A 23,644-nucleotide genomic window follows, 5' to 3' on the forward strand; every position below is an offset into this window, starting at 1 on the left:
AAAAAAAAAAAAAAAAAACCCGTAGTAATGTGGCTAGAATCTAATGTCCCTTTATCATGGTCCTCATTAGAGGAAACTCCATAACAATCAATAATTTTATTGAATGAACCTTTCCTATTAAAAAAAAAAGTGCAACAAGATTTGCGTCTCTTGGAACATAACAACATTTCCAATTATCGAAATCAGCAAGCAAATTCGAACTACCAACTATGATATTGCAAGTGGGCCCTTTTAATAACTCTAGGAAGAGGAGAGAACTATTTTCCATTACATCACACACAAGATTCAACTGCACTTTATAGTCTGTTAATAAGCCGACTAAGACTAACAGCTAGTAGTACGTGTGAAGCACACATTCAAACTAACAAAAGCTTGACGCGGTTATCCTTCACAGCAGCATAGCTTATCCTTCACCGCTATACTCTGATACGCCAACACACTTCACCGACATATACCTAAACTCTAATTCTTCGTGTAAATCGTATTTCTAATACTATCTTTACATCCCTACTAGGAGTAACAGTAGGACAAACAAGAAATAAGTGAGCACATGTTTCAATATCATAACATAAAAGGCAAACAGGAGTGCTGGTTAACCCAAACCGAAATAATAATTCATAAACCTGAAGCTTACTACGACACAACTGCCGACAAAAATGTCTTAGCTTCTGAGGGGAATTCGTAGACCATATATCGTCCGTCAATCCCTATAAAAAGAAGCATTACGAAAAGTACAAGAAAGTTTTTGTCAATAGGCTACTTTAACATTACCTGATGTATGTCCCGAGTAGACCAACCGACCTGTGGATAAGCAAAAGAAGGTACAGGAATAACAGAAATATCATTCAAGACGCAAGTGGGAACAGCTTGTTTCAAATCATCCAAGTCCCAGTTCCTGGTATATCTATCCATAATTTGGCCAATTTTAAGATGAGGATCACAATTTAAAGGAATATCCATAATGGCAGACAAAGGGTAAGGGCGGACCCAAGGGTCAGTCAAAAAATTAACAGCATCTCAGGTACCAATAGCCCACTTAATATGTCCCTAACTAGATCTCTACGAAGAATTCCTCTCCAATTATAAGAAGACCCTAGTTGCTTACAGGTCTTCATTTCTAAATTATTTAGCCTGTAATAATAGGGTCAAAACAGGGTTCGTCTCGCCGAGCTGCCTTAGCCAAAAAAAACTTCATTATTAGCATCAAGATCTCGGATTCCAAGATCACCCATAGTCATAGGACAAAAAATCTTAACCCAACCTTCCCTATCATGCCATAAGAAGCCCCTGCACTTATCAATTTTCTTAGTAATGGACTTAGGAAGTTTCAACACATTCATAATATGGTTAACAAGAGGGTCAATAGAAGCCGTCAAAACAAGGTTGTTTAACCTGGTGGTAAGCACATTGTTTTTCCATCCCTGCAATCGAGACTCAATATTCAATAAAGTTAAATGGAAACAGGACGGACTAACACGACCATTCCGAATAGGCACCCCAATGTACTTGCCCGGATTTTGACTTAACTTGACACCTAAGATGTCCCTAAGGATTTGATGCCTAGTCAAGTAATTTGACGTAAGCAAGAGTGATTGAGTAATGGACCAAAAACAAAAAGATTTCAAAAAGTTGCTTGACAAGTAGCATTAGTTACAGTTGCATTCAAAAGGATAACTTGATGAAGTTGGGTCCACGGGTGGAGTGGAGCCAACTTGCTTAAGTTTGTTCCATGAGGGGAGACAACTAGCAGAAGTTGGTTCTACTTAAGTGGAGTCACCTTATTGAAGTTTCTTATAAACTTGGAGCCACCTTGCTTAAGTTGGTTCCACGGGTGGAGTCAACTAACATAAGTTGTTTCTACAGGTGGAGTCAACTTGCTGAAGTTGATTCCATGGGTGGTTAAATTGATGAAGTTGGCTCCACATGTGTGATTTCAAAAAGCTGCGTAAATTCACATATTAAGATCAAAGCTCACAATTTATAGATACAGATCAAAGACAACATAGATACTTCATCCACGAACACCATTTAAAATCAAAATAGATTTGCAAGGATCAAACAATGAAATTTGTTGGTACAGACACATTACCACATTAAACACTAGGTTAAAATCAAAATAGACTACTTACTCCCAGTGAAACATACAGTGTTCACAATATTCTTTTCCTACTTTACTACGGTCTATGGGAATAAGGATCATAATGACGAAGATAAAGCATAGTTTACACTGTATGGATCTTAAAATTGTTAATTTATGGCCATTAACACAAGGCATAGAGATATGAGTTCAATGGTTTGATTTGTTTTTCTAAGCCTTTACCATTCGAGATCTTACAGACATTTTTACTCCAAAATGTAGAGAAGAAATAAGTCTCCCAAGATTCACAAATGATGGCTAGAAATATATTTAAGTGTCTTATTTCAAAATTATGAAGATGTGGACAAGATACCCTTCAACTACAACCTAATCAAATGAAGGTTTTCCACAGCCAACTATCTACATCACAAGTAATACCAAACAGTCAGAAAAAGAACATACAATGGAAATATATGGATTCGTTTTCATATCAATATCAATGTTTTGGTACTCGTAAAATCTAAGTACATACAACAATGATAAAGAAATATAGACAGGTTAGATAGTACACGAACCAGAACCAGAGCAACCACACACTGAATATATTTATGATATGCTCCACCTTCAGGCTGCAAAAGTAAAAGAACAAGTGAGCTGTTAATAACTTAAGTCATAACTGTGAATAAGAGTTCTATATCAGTAACTACCTGCCAACCAATAAGCTGGTATAGTAGTTGTTGCGGTGCAGCGAGGTGTTCTAAGATCTTCTCTACTAAGAAACCTTGTTCTAAACCAACTTCAATACAAAAATGATTAAGCCTGGAGGAGCCTTAACAAAACCAATTTCCTCCACTGTATATGTCTTTTCCACATTCCAAATTTGAGTAACCATGTTTAGGGGACAACCATTGCACATTAACCACCCGACTGGAACTGCGAGTAGTACCTGGAATCAAAGAAAGCTCATAAAATTGCTTAGCTAATCTTAGTGCATCAACAACTGTTTTGCAAATAAAAGGAACATGTCGAAAAACAAAGTTATTGCGAGCCAGCCAAATCTACCATAAAAGTTGAGGAAATAAAAATTCCCAAGAAACATGAAATACAGTAGCTCTAACTTTAAGGTTTGCTTAGACCAAGTGACCAACTAGGATCAAGCGGCCCCAAAGGCGTATTACGTAATCCCCAATGTTGATTTAGAAACAGCCAAATAATACAAACAAGAAATAAGTGAGGGCATGTTTCAATATCATTAAAACATAAAGACCAACCTGGAATAGTTAACCCAAAACGATATAGTATTTCAGAAACCTTAAGCTTGTTACGATACAACTACCTCGAATACAAGAAAGTTTCTGCCAAAAGGCCACTTTAACTATAGCATTACCTGAATTATGTCCCAAATAGACCAACTGATCCTGCGGATGAGCAAAACAAGGTACAGAAATAACAGAAATAGCATTCAAGACGTAAGTGAGAACAGCTTGTTTCAAATCATCCAAGTCCCAGTTCCTATCAGATTTATCCATAATTTGGCCAACTTTAAGATGAGGATCACAATTCAAAGGAATATCCATACTGGCGGCCAAAGGAACCAGTACCCCACTTAATAAATCCCTAACTCTATATCTACAGAAAATTCCTCTCCAACTATAAGAAGACCCTGGTCCTTTAATACAGGTCCAAAAGTTTCATTTTTGAAATACTTGGCCTGTAATAATTGAATCTTATATCAACCATTTACATGCATTTTATGCTTACCTTCCCTATCATGCCGTAAAAAAATCCCTGTGATAACCAACTGGCAGTAGCCCAGTTGGCCAGGGATTGGACTCCCAACCTATAGGTTGCGGGTTCAATTTCCGCTGCTGATCGATCAAAAAAAAAAAATCCCTGTGATATTCACCAATTTTCTTACTGAAGGATTTAGGAAGTTTCAATGCATTCATAATATGGTTAATAACAGGGTCAATATAAGGCTATAAGCTGTCAACAAGGTGGTTTTACCTGGTAAGCATATTGCTTTTCCATCCCTGCAATCGAGACTCAATATTTGATAAAGATACTGGAAACAGGCCGGACTAAAACAACCATTTTGATAGGCACCCCAAGGTACTTACCCATATTTTGATTTAACTTGACACCTAATATGTCCTTAAGGGTCTGAGACTGACACCTAGTCAAGTTATTATACGTAAGCAAGAGTGATTTTGCAATTTTATTCTTATACAGAACGCGAGATGATGGAAACATAACAAACACTACGATTTTACTGACGCAAATATACACCAGAATTCTTTCAAGCTTCAATAAATTCGGTCTCACGAAAACATGTGTTCGGAAAGGATTAAGAAACCTAATCTAATAAACCTTTTACAATCTCTCCTGTACACACCTAACCTTCCTATTGTTCGCTCCACAGATTAAGGCTTGAGCGCAAATATGTGGAGAAAGTGATAGGAGGTTTTAAAATACACCCTTATCCAATTTAAAAAATAACTTCACCTTCTAGAAACTTTATTCCCTTAAAATGAGATAACTAAAATATCCACTTTTATATAGTCTTTCTCCTATAAAAAAAAAGGGTATTTCAGTAATTCCCTTTTACGGTACTAAGGTTTTTAGAAAGTAAAGTTACTTTCTAAGTTGGAATAAGGATGTATTTTAAGGGGTATATAAGTAATACTTAGTCTAATTCCTATTTTCGACTTGATTTTTGATTTCCCGGATGAAGTCTGTTGAAGTTGGTTCCATGGGTGGAGTTAACTAGCATAAGTTGGTTCCGAGGATGGAATCAACTTAATGAAGTTATTTCACAAGCGTAGACAACTAGCATAACTTTGGTTCCAAAAGTGTAATCAGCTGTTGAACTTGCCTCCAAAACAGAAGTGGAGCCATCTTGGTTAAGCTGGTTCCACGGGTGAAGTCAACTAGTATAATGGAGACAACTTGCTGAAGTTGGCTCCATGGGTGTAGTTTCAAAAAGCTGTGTGACTTCATATATTAAGATCAAAGTTCATAATTTATAGATACAGATCAAAGATAACTCAAATGCTTCATCCAGAAACACCATGTTAAATTTAAAATATATTTGCAATGACCAAATGATGAAATATGTTGGTAGAGACACAACCACGTGCAACACTAAATTAAAATCAAAATAGACTACTTACTTACTCCTATAGGAACATACACTGTTCACGACAAAGCGAAACTAGTTCAGGGACATTTATTTGATTGTTATCATTGGAAATATTTTTTCAATGTATGGCCCCAGAAAGTATGATAACCTGGGCTTCATGAAGTGCAGAATTCTTTAAAAGTCACCCAAAATTTACCAATGATGGTTCATTTTTTTTTTAGAAGTGTCTTATTTCGAAATTATAAACATGTGAACAAAAATATTCTTTAACTACAACCAAATGAAAATTTTCTATAGTCGGCATTGTACATCACAAGTAATACAAACAGTCAGAAAAAGAACATCAATAACAATGTTTGGCAAGATATTTTGCGACTTATGCAATCTAACTGCGTACAACAATATTAAAGAGAAAATGTAGACAGGTTGGATAGACACGAACCAGAGCAACTGCATGCTGAATAAGATAGTTATGATATGCTCCTCCTTCAAGCTGCAAAAGTGAAAGAACAAGTGAGCTGTTAATAACTGAAGTCAGAACTGTGATAATAAGAGCTTTATATCAGTAACTACCTGGCAACCAATAAGCCTGTATAGTAGTTGTTGCAGTGCAGAGAGGTGTTCCCAACATCTTTTATACTTAGAAACCATATTCTAAACCAACTCCAGTACACAAATGATTAATCCTAAAAGAGCATTAACAGCACCAATTTCCTCCACTGTTCTTGTCTTTTCCCATAGCACTGATTCAGTACCCTAACAATAGGACCATCTCTACACTTACAACCAACAACAGCAACACTACCACCTTCAACTCCACTAACCCTTTTCTCAAACTCCTAATAATTCTGCAGCTCCTGATTCTTTACACTCCCCTCCCATGCATACCTCAATCCCTCTCCATCTGGTGTTGCCATCATAATTTCTGAATCCTTTCTTCTTTCTTTCCATTTCAATCGATTCAAATCTGCCATTAGAATTTCTGATGCTTCCTCTAAATTCTTTCCTTTTAACTTGAGAGATCAAACCATATTCTCCTTCTTTAATCCAAACCCCATTGACTCAAAACATCGATAAAAAGAAAAAATAAAATAAAAACCTTAGTCTTCATTTTTCACATCTCTGAATTCTCCTTCTTCTCTTTATTCTCTAAACCAGACTTGAAGGAAAGATGCCACCTTGAGATTACTGTAAATTTTCTAGATATCACGTACATCTCATCAGTTCCAGCGCCGCAATACGACCGTGAAATTATACCGGAGATCGCCATTGATTCTGTTTATAGTTGATGAAAACATTTTGAAGATTTATTTTTGAGCTGATAAAGAGTCGTTTAGAACTGAAATATTTTTGAGCGTATTTAACAGCCCTGCTACACCCACTAAGGGTTGGGTCGTGCGGGTTGTACCGCAAGATTCAGCACTTAGGTGATGGCAAGCGGCAGAATCCACGGCGCTTAGAATTTTTGGAAGGGAAAATTAAAAGACGTTACCCATAATAGGAAGACCTTGAAAAGAAGCGTAAATTTATGCGCCAAAATATTAAAAGACGTTGATACCTTTATGTATATTGTCAATTCCATAATTAAATCAAATTTAAATTTAGATCCAAATTTTTTAAAAATATAGTGTGATGATGTTTCCACCACTTCCGGCCACCACTACCACCGCCAACCACCATCACCACCAACCACTACCCTCAATCACCTCCGACCACCATTGCCAGCCACCTCCGACCACCACCACCGCCATCGCCCACCACCTCCGACCACTACCACCACCAGCTGCCACTGACAACCGTCGCCGCCACCGACCACCTCACGTCACCACCACCGACCACCAACATATAGCATGTGTATCTAAAAGTTACACATCCATATGGCATGTGTAATTCAAAGTTACACTTATATATAGATGTGTAATCAGTAGTTACACATGCATATAACATGTGTATGCAGAAGTTACACATGCGTATGACATGTGTAATAAAAAGTTACACATGCATATATAAATGTATACTCATCTGTTATACATCAAAACTACACATACAGAAAATACATGTATTACTTTAAATATTCATTTACAATAATTTGTCCGTTAAAAAAAAAGGCGACCGATTAAAAGAGTTGCAAAAAGGGGGAAAAGTGAAGTCAGTTGTTCTTTTTTCAAAAGTTTTCTCAACCCTTTTTTTCCAGCATATATTTCCATAACCCATCAACACACCGTGAGTCAATGTGGAATTACTGATCAGTGACTAATATCATGATTGACTGGGCTTCCATTTCATCATCTACCTCTGCATCTCTACAATACCAGTGGAAATCAGCAATCCTCAATGGTCCAATAGTGGAATAGTCTGGTGCCCTTTTTCTTCTTCTCGTTTTCTTTTTTGTGCGTGTGATCTTGCAAAGGAAAAAGAGATTGCAACATATAACTACTACCATAAGGAGATGTGAAATCAAGTAATTAAAAACCAAAGCTTAAGAAACAACTTTGCTGCAAGAATTCAAATTTTTTGCAAACTCAAAACAAGTGCTCATCAAACACGCCAAAGTATAAGCATATGCAACAGATACACATCCACATAGCATGTGTAACTCCCAATTACACATTCAATTAGCATGTGTAATTTATAGTTATACATCCAATTAGCATGTGTAACTAGCAGTTGCACATCCATAAAGCTTGTGTAACTGGCATGCGTAATTTTTTGGTTACAAGGTTTGTTAATTTTAGCATGTGTAACTAGAAGATACCCATGCATCTGTCTAGTGTAATTCAGAGTTACACATGCATCCTACTTGTGTAATTAGGAGTTACACAAGCATATAACATGTGTAACTAGAAGTTACACATGCATCCTACTTGTGTAATGTGAATAAATGCGCAGTCAAGACATAGAATTTGAAACTAAAAACAACAAGAGAGGGATCTAAAAAGGTGTACCAGCAAGCAAAGAAATGTCGTCTTCCCTGTCCCGTTTTCACCAAGCATAACTACAATATGAGGATCAGCAAACTCTCCCTCCATGATACGAAGCTCAAATTTTCCTATTTGCAATACGAAGTTAACGTCGAAAGATGAGGTCAATTCATGAACTATCGCATCCTTGACAAGGTGATTAAACAATAAAGACTTCAAACATATGCAAACGAGAAAATAACCAGCCAAATTAAAAGCTTCACCAATACTTTTCTCATACATTAAGACAACTGAAAGTCCTAATGATTCAGCTAATCCAGATTCTTCAATTATGTCTTTAGTTAATAATGTTTCATGGTTAAACAAGCATTTATAAGTATAATAGCAACTAAATCTCCTTCGTCTAAATCAAATATGGATTTTATTGAAATCGAATCTTAACTGTACCATAAACTAAAATCAAATAATTGCCTATGACGACTGTTACCACCATTTTCTAGAAAATGATCATCATGCATATAACATAGACTTTGTATCTTATCCAATTAGCATGTGTATCTATAAGTTACACATCTAATTAGCATGTGTAACTAGTAGCTACACATCTAATTAGCACATGTAACTAGTAGCTACAAGTCCATTTATCTTGCCCAGTTATAACACTCTGCAAATATGATCAAATCATGAACTGTACAATAAACGTATAATGTATGTTGACTAGAAATAACCCATGCCGTAACGGCACGACATGAAGTTAACAGAGAGTTCTAATAAATATCTAGAGATAGTTCGTGTCATAAGGGAAATGCTTTAATATGATATCTGACTGGTGCAAAAAAAAATTCGGACTTTAAATCGCGTTCCTTCGCAAGATAGTTTTCTATTTTGTTTTAAGCGAAAATAATGTCTATAAGTACATTGTAAAATTATTCATATACGTTATCCAAAAACGAGCACAAAATCATTTAAGTAACAGTGTGTACGCATATCTCACTTATGAGTTATGAATAAAAGTAGACAAATAAATCTCATTTCCCATTAGATTCATCATGCCACCACTAAATCCAATTAATGCATGTATAATATATTATATATGATTTCATTTAATGTTTTTTTGAATATCTTGGGTTATGAGGTGATGCAATAAATAAAGATTAATAAATTTTGATTCATAATGAGAGGGGTTACAGAAACGACGACCGTTGGATGTCTTTCGCTGGAACGTTTGTCTCTCAAAATGTTATCCGGTCGTCCAAGCTCAAAAACCCATTCTGTTTTGTATTACAGGTGTATATAAGAAATCACAGACCTGCTCCGCAGAACGATACATGGCATGAGTATGCATTAAGATCCAGATACACCAGATTGGCCTCCAGCAATAAGCATGCAGTTATGTACAGGAACTCCAGCATACTCTGCCCCAACACGCAATGTAGTTACCATATTTTCAGAGCTGAACAGAAACTCAAAAGTATTATATTCCAAACTCTCTCATATTTCTTTTGTTACGATTTGAAACAAAATAAACAAACTTTTCAGTTGGCATTGTATTAAGATCAACACTACTACTAAGCACCGAAGCAACCTCTTCTGCTATCATTTGCTTCTGTGCCTAAGCTACTCACAAAGAAAAACGTCAAAAAGAATTTGAGTGCATTGAATAGTTTTTTCCTTTTCATGGAAGATTCGAGGGAGAGATTTTTAGGATAAATAATTGACCTGCTTTGCTCGCTTCTTTATCTAGATGATCATCCAAACCGAATGATGGTCCTTTACTGAGAACAAGCTGGCCATAAAGCAACTACCAACCAATGTTATCTAGTAAGAACCACATCTTAGGGAGAAAAATAGAAGAAACTTGTATAAACCATAAAGTATACGAATTGACCCCAAATATTATAACCTACATTTTCATTCCAATATGCATGATATACCTTCTCATAAGAACCTGCAATATATAGAACATAAACTTTATATCCCAGCATGTGTAACTAGAAGTTACACATCCATATAGTTTGTGTAACTAGTGTTTACAGATCCATATAGCTTGTGTAACTACTAGTTACACATCCATATAACTACTAGTTAGCATAAATCACTAACCATTTCCAATTCTAAACCACCTCCAAGCGCAAATATAGCATCAACTGTTGGCTTTGGGCATATGCATTGACGAACCACCATGATCAATTAAAGATAATCTAAAATAAAAAATAAAAAATTTGAACTCTTACAATCAGGTAAGGTTTCATACGAAACAACAACTTCGTTAGTTGGAGTCTGATCTTACTTCGTCAGCGTTCCAACAATAAATCCAAGTCATCAAAAAATACAAGGAGATAGGGAGAGAATATAAATGAATACTTGCTGTTGTTTTCTCGGTTCTACCCATATCAACACTTACCAAGAGACTCCAATTAACAAGACACTAACATCTACTGCCAATTCTGCTTAAAATTCACACGCAACTAAGCGTCAAATGAGAATTAGATACAACTAGTTATTACCCATTACTGGTTATAATTGAGAAATCCAAAAAACATTGGATCAAAAACACTGCCATACAAAACCATTGCATCTATAATTTCATATTTCATTGTTCAAAAGGAATTATGACATACATAATCAGTGAATTGGTACATACAATACATAAATATATTAATGAACATTAGTACCCTCTACAATTACTGATAACGATAAGCTTTGTCTTCTCATGAGAATCTGTTCTTTCTTTTACAATAATTTTCAATTAATCATTCACATCTAGTAAAAACACAGATATATGTCTCATTTACATCTCTATAAAGTTTGCTTCATCAATCTTGTGGGGAATTTTATTATCAGTAGAACAGTTTTCAATCAATTTATCTTATAAAACATTATCATCATCAACAACAACAAATATCTAAACGTATACCTATATTTAAAACCTGTTGATTCAAGAAAAAACGAGAGAAATCTTACTGATTTTAAGATCTTGCTCATACCAAATCTTCAGATGAATTATTATTATAAGATGACTTCATTAGTTGTTGTCAAAGATGAAATGAATAACGACGATTTCATTTCTGCTGCTGTCGAATATCTTCTTAATTCTCTTGTTGAACCTGCACAAAAAGTAAGTAATTAAGGTTAAAACGACATTGAAGATCTTCGATTGATTCAAGAAAAATCAGGTTCTTCTTCTTCTCAGATCTGAATAGAATCAATCAAAACAAAAATAAAAAACCTAATCGAACTAAGAAAAGTAAGAATGACGAAAAGTTAACCTGATGCAGCTTCGAATCAACTGAAACCTAAAATTCGAGATTCAAATTCTTCAGAAAACCAGTTAAACCAACAAAAACCTAATCTGGTGCAACTTAGAACCAACTGAAACCTAGATTCACATCAAATCGATTGAATGATTGATTCATATTTGTAGTTTAAATGATGATCAACAATAAAATCTATTGAATCAAATTGATTATTCTTATTCTTCATCGATCTGAATTCGATAGAACCGGGAGAGAAATAGAGAAGAGAGAGAAAGATAATAGAGAAATGAAAAGAATATTCTGATATTCCTCTTGTATTTATACTTTAGGGTAGTGTTGTCATTATTAAAATTCATAATAATTAATTATGGGCCGGATCTGAAGAAAATTTGATATTTTGGGCATAGTAATAGCATTTTCCTAAAGTATGGAGTTGATAGTGAAGAGTCCACTTTGTGGGGTTTCTATATGTTGAACCCATATAGTAGGGGGGTTATTGTAGTTTTCACTTTTTTCATAGTTTAGGGGCCTCCTTAAATCGCTAAAAAGATCTAGCGACTAAGAGCATGAACCATTTTAGCGTTGATACGAGATGCCAAATTGATAAGCAAACTTGTTTTTTTTTTTTTTTAAAATAATAACCCGAATAGGACTCGGGAACAAGTATATTTTTACTATTATTAACCAAATGAAGAAAGACAAACATTTAGATCAATAATTTAGGTCTTTATTAGGGTTTTGTAATTGGAAATGACATCACGTATACCTTTAATTGGACATGTGTTGTTCTAAGAATGCATTTTAATTGTGCCATGTGTTTAATAATGACTGATTGTTTGACATTCGGCGTGTATAAACAAACGATATCTTCTTTTTTTTTTTGAAATTTATACACATGTAGCATCATTTTCTAATTTTTAGCGTCGAAATACGTGACTTTGCTATATAAATACATGAATATATATATAGATAATATATAAATAAAATATGTATATACGTGTCCGCGTCCTAGTTTTTTGAGAATTTTATAGTGTCCGCGGCCGCGTCCGCGTCTACGCGTCCTCGTCTGTGCAACAGTCTGTTAAATAAGCTTACTAACAGCTGTAATACCTGTGAAGCACACGTTCAAACAAACAAAAGCTCAAGACAGTTATCCTTCACGGCAGCATAGCTTATCCTTCCGCCACTATAGTCTGATACGCCAATACATTTCACCGATGTATATAGCTAAACTCTATTCTTCATGTAGATCATATTCCTGATACCCTCTTTATATCTCTATTAGGAGTAACAATAGGACAAACAAGAAATAAGTGAGCACATGTTCAATATCATGACAACATAAAAAGCAAACAGGAGTGCTGGTTAACCCAAACCGATATAATAATTCACGATCCTTAAGCTTATTACAACACAACTGCTGACAAAAATGATAATAATTCATAAGCCTTAAGCTTATTAGGAGACAACTACAGGCAAAAACGTATTAGCTTCTGAGGGAATTTCAATAGACCATATATCGTCCGTCAATCCCTATTAAAAGAGGCATTACCACAAGTACAAGAAAGTTTTTGTCAATAGGCTCCTTTAACTGTAACATTTCCTGATGTATGTCCCGAATAGACCAACCAACCTGTGGATAAGCAAAAGAAGGTACAGGAATAACAGAAATATCATTCAAGACGCAAGTGGGATCACAATTCAAAGGAATATCCATAATGGCAGGCAAAGGGTAGGACCGGACCCAAAGGTCGGTCAAAAAATCGACAGCGCCTCCTACACCAGTAGCCCACTTAATATATCCCCGGTAGCTTACTATAGGTCTTCATTTTTGAGATCCTTAGCCTGTCATAATAGGGTCAAAACAGGGTTCATTTCGCCAAGCCGTCTTAGCCAATAAAAGCTTCATTATTAGAATCAAGATCTCGAATTCCAAGACCACACATACATGCATTTTAAAAATTATCTTCACTGCGATATTTATCAATTCTTTCAGTAATGGACTTGGGAAGTTTAAACACATTCATGATATGGTTAACGATGGGGTCCATAGAAGCCGTCAATAAGGTTGTTTAACCTGGAAAGCATCTTGATTTTTCATCCCTGCAATCGAGACTCAATATTTGATAAAGATACTGGAAACAGGACGGACTAACACGACAATTCTGAATAGGCACCCCAATTTAATTACCCAGATTTTGACTTAACTTGACACCTAATATGTCCCTAAGGGTCTGAGATTGATGCCTAGTCAAGTAATTAGACGCAAGCAAGAGATTGACTTAACCTGGTAAGCATCTTCAATAAACCACAAACAAAAAGATTCCAAAAGCTGTTTTACGACAAGTAGCTTAGTTACAGTAGCATTCAGAGAGATAACACTATCAGTTACAGTAGCATTCAGAAAGATAACACTATCATCCATAAAGAAAATACGCGAAATGCTATGGCAAAAGTAGAGAAATGGCTATTTTTCACAGCCAAATCCATAAGACGATAAATAACTCTAAGCCCAATAACAAACAGGCAACAGAATGAAAGATCCCCATGTTTAAAGCCACTAGAAGAAGTAAAGTGTTGGGAGGGGAATCCATTGTTAAGAACTTGAAAATCCGCAGAACTGACGCAAGCATAAATCATAAATGGGTGAACACCAAAACAAGAGAGTGTAAAAAGTCCCAATTTAAACTGCCATAGACCTTGTTGAGATCCAACTTGAGTGCCATGTTCATTAAGCTTTTTTTTTTGGTAAAGCATGTTCATCAAGTTATGTTGTAACGTGAGAACAGTAAACTGTGACAAAAAAAAAAGTACGACTTGTAAAAACAAAATCAAAATGCGTTAACATGGACAATTTTATTCTATTATGGAACAGCATGGCGGTAGTGGTGAGTGAAAAGAGATGTCATGCGTGATAGAGTGGAAAATGACTATTTAAGTGAGGGTGTGTCAATAATCTTTTTTCAAGGAAATAGAGTTTATAGAGGATGGGGGATTTTTTAAGTTAGATAAGAATATATTACTTAAATACCCCTTAAAATATACCCTTATCCAATTTAAAAGTGGTCCCACTTTCTAGAAGCCCTAATCCCTTAAACTAAGATTACCAGAACACTCTTTCTTATACAGTCTTTAAGTTGACTTAAACAAGGTGGCTCCACTTCAGGTTTGGTCTAACTTGATGAAGTTGGTTCTGCGGATGGAGTGGAGCCAACTTGCTTAAGTTTGTTTCCCGAGGGGAATCAACTAAATGAAGTTGGTTCCATGAGGGACACTAGCAGAAATTGGTTCCCCTTAAGTGGAGTCACCTTGTTGAACTTTCTTCTAAACTTGGAGTCAACTAGCATAAGTTGTTTCCACGGGTGGAGTGGAGTTAACTTGCTGAAGTTGATTCCATGGATGGAGTTAACTTGATGAAGTTGGCTCCACACGTGTGGTTTCAAAAAGCTATATGGCTTCACATATTAAGATCAAAGTTCACAGTTTATAAATAAAGATCAAAGACAACATAAATGCTTCATCCACAAACACCATAATAAATTCAAAAATGATCTGCGAGGACCCAATGATGAAATTTGTTGGTAAAGACACATTACCACATTAAACACTAGGGTAAAATAAAAATAGACTACTTAATTACTCCCAGTGAAACATACAGAGTTCACAGTATTCTTTTTTTACTATGGTCTATGGAAATAAGTATTATAATGATGAAGATAGTGCACAGTTTACACTGTATGGATCTTAAGATTGTTAATTTATGGCCATTGACATAAGGCATAGAGATATCAGTTCAACGGTTAGATTTGTTTTTCTAAGTTTTACCATCGAGGATTCTATAAACATTTGTAATCCAACTGTAGAGAACAAATAAGTCTACCAGGATTCACATATGATGGCTAGAAATATATTAGAGTGTCTTAATTCGAAAGATTCCAAAAGCTGCTTAAGAGAGGTAGCATTAGTTACAGTAGCATTCAAAAAGATAACACTGTCATCCGCAAAGAAATTATGCTAAACACTACGGCGAAAGTAGAGAAAAGGCTTTTTTTCACAGCCAAATCAATGAGAAGGGACTTTAAGCCTACTAATAAACAGGTAAGGGGATAAAGAATTTCGTGTCCAAGGCCGCTAGAAAAAGTTAAGTGTTGAGAGGGGGATCCATTGATAAGAACTTGAAAATCCGCAGAACTGACGCGATCATCCACAAAATTGACACAAGCATAAATCAATTGAATTGGGGAACACCAAAACAAGAGAGAACATGTTGTAAAAAGTTCAAGTTTAAAGTGTTATGTTGTCATGTGAGGACGGTAAATTGTGACAAAGAAAACAAAAAAATAATAAGTTTGAAAATAAGTTTAAAAAGTTCAACTTAAGCATTATTTGGTTCCATAAGTGGAGCCACCTTGTTGAGGTTGCTTCTAAACTTGGAGGCACGTTGCTTAAGTTGGTTTTACGGGTGGAGTCAACTAGCATAAGTTGCTTCCACAGGTGGAGTTAACTTGATGAAGTTGGCTCCACATGTGTGGTTTCAAAAAGCCATGTGACTTCGCATATTAAGATCAAAGTTCACAATTTATAGATACAAATGAAAGATAACTCAAATGCACAAAGACCATATTAAAATCAAAACAGATTTGCAAGGACCAAATGATGAAATTTGTTGGTACAGACACATTACCACATTAAACACTAGGTTAAAATCAAAATAGACTACTTAATTACTCCCAGTGAAACATAGTGTCCACGATATTCTTTTTATTTGCTATATAGTCTATGGGAGTAAGTATTACAATGAAGAAGATAGTGCACAGTTTACACTGTATGGATCTTAAAATTGTTAATTCATGGCCATTGATGTAAGGCATAGAGATATGAGTTCAATGGTTTGACTTGTGTTTTTAAGCCTTAACATTTAGGATCCCATAAACATTTGTCTTCTGAAATGTAGAGAACAAATAAGTCTCCCAGGATTCACAAATGATAGCAAGAAATATATTGAAGTGTCTCATATCAAAATTATAAACATGTGAAGAAGATTTTCTTCAACTATATACAACCAAATCAAATGAAGATTTTCTACAGCGAGCATTTTAAATCACAAGTAGTACCAAACAGTCAGAAAAAGAACATATAATGGATATATATGGATTCGTTTCCCTATCAATAACAATGCTATGTAAGATATTTTGCTACTTGTAAGATATGTAAGAAAATCAATGCTATGTAAGATATTTTCCCTATCAATAACAATGATAAAGAGAAATGTAAACAGGTTGGATAGTACACAAACCAGAACCAGAGCAACCGGTCACCGCACACTGAATAAGATATTTATGATATGCTCTATCTTCAGGCGCAAAAGTGAAAGAACAAGTGAGCTGTTTATAACTAAAGTCAGAAACTGCGAATAAGAGTTTTACTACCTGGAAACCAATAAGCAATCATAGTAGTTGTTGCGGTGCAGGGAGGTGTTCTAAGATCTTCTGTACTTAGAAACCTTGTTCTAAACCGATTCCAATACTCAAAGGATTAAGCCTGAAGGAGCTTTAACAAAACCAATTTCCTCCACCGTTGTTGTCTTTTCCACATTCCATATTTGAGTAACCATGTTTAGGGGGGCAACCATTGCACGTTAACCACCCAACTGGAATTGCGACTAGTACCTGGAATCAAAGAAAGCTCATAAAATTTCTTAGCTAATCTCAGTGCATCAACAATGTTTTGCAAACAAAAGGAACATGTCGAAAAACAAAGTTATTGCGAGCCATCCAAATTTGCCATAAAGTTGAGAAAGTAAAAAATTCCCAAGAAACATGAAATACAGTAGCTCTAAACTTTAAGGTTTGCTTACCTTTCCAATCATGCCATAAAAATTCCCTGTGATATTCATCAATTTTCTTACTGAAGGATTTAGGAAGTTTCAATACATTCATAATATGGTTAACAACATGGTCAATAGAAGCCGTCAACAAGGTTAACCTTGTAAGCATATTGTTTTTCCATCCCTGCTATCGCGACTCAATATTTTATAAAGATATTGGAAACAGGACGGACTAACACGACCATTCTGAATAGGCATCCCAATGTACTTACCAGATTTTGACTTAACTTGACACTGAATATGTCCCTAAGGGTCTGTGATTGACGCCTAGTCAAGTAATTAGACGTACGCAAGAGTTGTTTAGTATAATTAATAGACCACAAACAAAAAGATTCCAGATGCTGCTCAAGACAAGTAACATTAGTTACAATAGCATTCAAAAAGATAACACTGTCATTCGTAAAGAAATTATGCAAAATGCTATGGCAAAAGTAGAGACATGGCTATTTTTCACAGCCAAATCCATAAAATGAGCAAGGACTTTAACCCCGATAACAAACAGGCAACGAGATAAAAGATCTCCATGTCTAAGGCTGCTAGAAGAAGCAAAGTGTTGCAGGGGGATCCAATGTTAAGAACTTGAAAATCCGCAGAACCGACGCAAGCATAAATCAATTGTATCATATATGTGTGAACACCAAAACAAGAGAGAACATACTGTAAAAAGTCCCAATTTAAACTACCATAAATAAGCCTTGATGAGGTCCAACTTGATTGTGATGTTCATCAAGTCATGTTGTAACATAGGAATGATAAAGTGTGACGACAAAAGAAAAGAGTATGACTTGTAAAAACAAACTAACAATGAGTTAACATGGATTCATAATGCAATTTTATTCTTATACGGAACAGGGTGGTGGTAGACTGGTAGTGATAAGGGAAGAGAGATGTTGTGTGTGATAGAGTGGAGACTGACTATTTAAGGGATGGTGTGTCAGTAATCTCCTTTTAAGGGAATAGGGATTTTAGAAGTTGGGGGGGATTTTTTATATATACCTTTATCCAACTTAAAAACCACCCCACTATCTAGAAACCCTATTCACTAAAACTGAGATTACCAAAACACCCTTTCTTATACAGTCTTTGAGTTGACTTAAGCAAGGTGGCTCCACTTCAGGTTCAGGCCAACTTGCTTAATTTTGTTCCATGGGTAGAATGGAGCCAACTTCCTAAAGTTTGTTCCATGAGGGGAGACAACTAGCAGAAGTTGGTTCCATGAGGGAATACAACTAGCAGAAGTTGGTTCCAATAAGTGGAATCACCTTATTGAAGTTTCTTATAAACCTGGAGCCACCTTGCTTCAGTTGGTTCCACGGGTGGAATCAACTAACACAAGTTGTTTCTACAAATGGAGTTAACTTGCTGAAGTTGATTCCATGGGTGGAGTTAACACGATGAAGTTGGCTCCACAGGTGTGATTTTAAAAACCTACGTGAATTCACATATTAAGATCAAAGTTCACAATTTATAGATACAGATCAAAGACAACATAAATACTTCATCCACAAACACCATTTAATATAAAAAATAGATGTTGCAAGGACCAAACGATGAAATTTGTTGATACAGACACATTACCACATTAAACACTAGGTTAAAATCAAAATAGACTACTTAATCCCAGTGAAACATACAGTGTTCACGATATTCTTTTTCTACTTTACTATGGTCTACGGTAAGGATCATAATGATGAAGATAGTGATGGTTTACAGTTTATGGATCTTCAAATTGTTAATTTATGGCCATTGACACAAGGCATAGAGATATGAGTTATGGTTTGATTTGTTTTTCTAAGCCTTACCATTCAGGATCTTATAAACATTTGTACTCCAAAATGTAGAGAACAAATAAGTCTCCTAAGATTCGCAAATGATGGCTAGAAATATATTAAAGTGTCTTATTTTAAAATTATGAACATGTGAACAAGATATCCTTAGACTACAACCTAATCAAGTGAAGGTTTTTTTACAGCCAACTATCTACATCACAAGTAATACCAAACAGCCAGAAAAAGAACATACAATGGAATATATGGATTCATTGCCATATCAATGTTTAGTAAGATATTTGGTACTCGTAAAATCTAAGTACATACAACAATGATAAAGAAATGTAGACAGGTTAGATAGTACATGAACCAGAACCAGAGCAACCACACACCGAATAAGATATTTATAATATGCTCCACCTTCAGGCTGCAAAAGTAAAACAACAAGTGAGCTGTTAGTAACTAAAGTCATAACTGTTAATAAGAGTTCCATATCGGTAACTACCTGGCAACCAATAAGCCGGTATAGTAGTTGTTGCAGTGCAGGGAGGTGTTCTAAGATCTTCTCTACTAAGAAACTTCGTTCTAAACCAACTCCAATACACAAAGGATTAGGACTGGAGGAGCCTTAACAATACTAATTTCCTGTACATTATTGTCTTTTCCACATTCCATATTTGATCAACCATGTTTAGGGGGGAACCCCCATTGCACATTAATCACCCGACTAGAACGGCGAGTAGTACTCGGAATCAAAGAAAGCTCAAAAATTGCTTAGCTAATCTCAGTGCATAAACAACTGTTTTGCAAACAAAAGGAACATGTCGAAAACAAAGTTATTGCGAGCCAGCCAAATCTACCATAAAGGTTGAGGAAGTAAAAATTCCCAAGAAACATGAAATATAGTAGCTCTAAACTTTAAGGTTTGCTTAAAGCAAGTGACCAACTAGGATCAAGCGGTTCCAAAGGTGTATTACGTAATCCTCAATGTTGTTTTAGAAACAGCCAAATCATACAAACAAGAAATAAGTGAGGACATGTTTCAATATCATTAAAACATAACGAGCAACCTGGAATAGTTAACCCAAAACGATTTAGTAGTTCAGAAACCTTGAGCTTGTTATGATACAATTGCCAATCCCTATTAATAGACGCACTACCTCGAGTACAAGAAAGTTCCTGCCAAAAGGCCACTTTGACTATAGCATTACCTGAATTATGTCCCGAATAGACCAACTGCGGATGAGCAAAAGAAGGTACAGAAATAACAGAAATAGCATTCAAGATGTAAGTGAGAACAGCTTGTTTCAAATCATCCAAGTCCCAGTTCCTATCAGATTTATCCATAATTTGGCCAACTCTGAGATGAGGATCACAATTCAAAGGTATATCCATACTGGCGGCCAAAGGATAAGACCGGACTCAAGGGTCAATCCAATAATTAACAGTGTCTCCGGTACCAGTACCCCACTTAATAAATCCCTAACTAGATATCTACGGAAACTTCCTCTCCAACTATAAGAAGACCTTGGTCTTTTAATACAGGTCCAACCAATTATATGAACTATCATGCCATAAAAAGTCCCTGCGATATTCACCAATTTTCTTACTGAAGGATTTAGGAAGTTTCAATACATTCATAATATGGTTAATAACAGGGTCAATATAAGGCTATAAGCTGTCAACAAGGTGGTTTTACCTGGTAAGCATATTGCTTTTCCTCCCTGCAATCGAGACTCAATATTTGATTAAGATATTGGAAACGACAGACTAACACAACCATTCTGAATAGGCACCCCAAGGTACTTACCCAGATTTTGATTTAACTTGACACCTAATATGTCCTTATGGGTTTGAGATTGACGCCTAGTCAAGTTACTATATGTAAGCAAGAGTGACTTTGCAAGTTGATTCTTATACGTAACTCAAGATGATGGAAACATAACAAACACTACGATTTTACTCACGCAAATATACACCAGGATTCTTTCAAGCTTCAACAAATTCGGTTTCACGAAAACATGTGTTCAGAAAGGATTAAGAAACCTAATCTTATAAACCTTTTACAATCGCTCCTGAACATACCTAACCCTCCTATTGTTCGCTCCACAGATTAAGGCTTGAGCGGAGGGAATAATAAGAAGGTTTTTATCCGCTATGACAATCAAATATGTGGAGAAAGTGATAGGAGGTTTTAAAATACACCCTTATCCAATTCAAAAAATACACCTTCTAAATACCTTATTCCCTTAAAATAAAATTACTAAAATACCCGCCCTTATATAGTCTTTCTCCTATAAAAAAAACGGTACTTCAGTAATCCCCTTCTACGATACTAAGATTTTTAGAAAGTAAAGTTACTTTTTAAGTTGAAATAGGGATGTATTTTAAGGGGTATATAAGTAATACTTAGTCTAATTCCTCTTGTTGACTTGATTAATGATTTCTCGGATGTAGAGTTAACTAGCATAAGTTAGTCCCACGGGTGGAATCAACTTGATTAAGTTATTTCACGGCGTAGACAACTAGCATAACTTTGGTTCCAAAAGTGGAATCAACTGTTGAACTTGACTCCAAAACAGAAGTGGAGCCATCTTGCTTAAGATAGTTCCACGGGTGAAGTCAACTAGTATAATGGAGACAACTTGCTGGATTGGCTCCACGGGTGTAGTTTCAAAAAGCTGCGTGACTTCATATATAGATACAGATCAAAGTTCACAATTTATAGATACAGATCAAAGATAACGCAAATGCTTCATCCACAAACACCATGTTAAATTTAGAATTCATTTGCAACGACCAAATGATGAATTATGTTGGTACAGACACAACCACATGCAACACTAAATTAAAATCAAAATAGACTACTCACTCCTATAGAAACATACACTGTTCACGACAAAGCGAAACTAGTTCAGGGACATTTATTTGACTGGTATCATTGGAAATAGATGTATGGCTCCTGAAAGTATGATAACCTTGGAATTATGGCTTCATCAAGTGCAGTATTCTTTAAAAGTCACCCAAGATTCACTGATGCTGGCTAATTTTTCTTAGAAGTGTCTTATTTCGAAGCTATATACATGTGAACAAAAATATTCTGTAACTACAACCAAATGAAGATTTTCTACAGTCAGCATTGTGCATCACAAGTAATACCAACAAATACAATGGACATAAATGGATATGTTTCCACATCAATAAGAATGTTTTGCAAGATACTTTGCTACTTATGCAATCTAACTGCATACAGCAATAATAAAGAGAAATGTAGACAGGTTGGATATATACGAACCAGAGCAACTGCATACTGAATAAGATAGTTATGATATGCTCCACCTTTATACTGCAAAAGTGAAAGAACAAGTGAGCTGTTAATAACTAAAGTCAGAAACCGTGATAATAAGAGCTTTATATCAGTAACTACCTTGCAACCAATAAGCCTGTATAGTAGTTGTTGCAGTGCAGAGAGGTGTTCCCAACATCTTCTCTACTTAGAAACCTTGTTCTAAACCAACTCTAGTACACAAATGATTAATCCTAGAAGAGCATCAACAACACTAATTTCCTCCACCGTTGTTGTCTTTTCCCCATTGCATTGGTTCAAAACCCTAACACTAGGACCATCTCTAGATTTACAACCAACAGCAGCAACACTACCACCTTCAACTCCACTAACCCTTTTCTCAAACTCGTAATAATTCTGCAGCTCCTCATTTCTTACACTTCCCTCCCATGCATACCTCAATCCATTCTCCATCTGGTGTTACCATCACAGTTTCTGACTTCTTTCTTCTTTATTTTCATTTCCTTTAATCAATTCAAATGTGTCATTAAAATCTCTGATGCTTCCTTTAAAACCCCATTGCTCAAAACATCGATAACCCTAACCAATTTCAACTTCTTCTTCCATTTTTCCTCGAAGAAAAACAAACTTGTTTCTCATTTTCCCATCTCTAAATTCTTCTTGTCCTTCTTCTCTTATTCTCCAAATCATACGTTGAAGGAGAAACATAAAAATCCAAAACGCCAAACACCTTGAGATTACAGTAAACAGTACATTTTCTAGATATCACATAAACCTTATCAGTTCCAGCGCTGACCGTGAAATTACACCGGAGATCTCCATAGTTGAGCAGAGAATAGTTGGATGAAAATATTTTGAAGATTTTAGTTTCGGAAGATTGTTTCTATGGGACGAGTCTTTTAGATCTGAAATTTTAGCGTGCAGGGGATACCAAATTTGCGAGAGGTTATTTTAGCGTACTGCAGGGCAATTCCTACGCAATGTCCAAAAACAAATTTATGTTGAGCCAGGTGGATGGTCAAACGAGGTTTCGCATTATGGGAAAGAAGTGGATTGTTGATAGTCAAGCGCCAGGACGAAATATTGTCGCTGGCGTTTATAGGAAAATTGCTGGCGTGCGTAGGAGAATCGCTAGCGTTTGAACCATAATCGTCAATGGCTACTTTTAAACGGTCACCGGAACGGTTAGTTTCAACCTCCATAAACACTACTCGAGCTTGATCTCAGAAATTCACAACAATCTTTTATTCGGTCAATCCTTTCTTAATTTCAATTGCTTTCGAT

At 35.7% G+C, this 23,644-nt stretch overlaps 1 protein-coding gene and 1 long non-coding RNA gene across 2 annotated transcripts; both read right to left on the minus strand.

The window, feature by feature from the left end:
• Nucleotides 1-2,487: 2,487 nt before the first annotated feature.
• Nucleotides 2,488-6,518, minus strand: LOC113345131 (putative clathrin assembly protein At5g57200). Its single transcript, XM_026588965.1, has 4 exons — nt 5,793-6,518; nt 5,662-5,712; nt 2,785-3,023; nt 2,488-2,706 (listed from the first exon to the last, which is right to left on the minus strand). The coding sequence occupies exons 1-3, from the start codon at nt 5,868-5,870 to the stop codon at nt 2,865-2,867; spliced, it is 288 nt and encodes a 95-aa protein (XP_026444750.1). The 5' UTR covers nt 5,871-6,518; the 3' UTR covers nt 2,488-2,706; nt 2,785-2,864.
• A 9,411-nt stretch (nt 6,519-15,929) lies between these two features.
• LOC113345132 lies at nt 15,930-23,269 on the minus strand. Its single transcript, XR_003358017.1, has 3 exons — nt 22,481-23,269; nt 22,349-22,399; nt 15,930-17,066 (listed from the first exon to the last, which is right to left on the minus strand). It is a non-coding gene; the product is annotated as an uncharacterized LOC113345132 (long non-coding RNA).
• Between the last annotated feature and the right edge of the window lie 375 nt (nt 23,270-23,644).

This window comes from Papaver somniferum, unplaced genomic scaffold, assembly GCF_003573695.1.
Source record: "Papaver somniferum cultivar HN1 unplaced genomic scaffold, ASM357369v1 unplaced-scaffold_81, whole genome shotgun sequence".
Classification (NCBI taxonomy): Eukaryota; Viridiplantae; Streptophyta; class Magnoliopsida; order Ranunculales; family Papaveraceae; genus Papaver; species Papaver somniferum.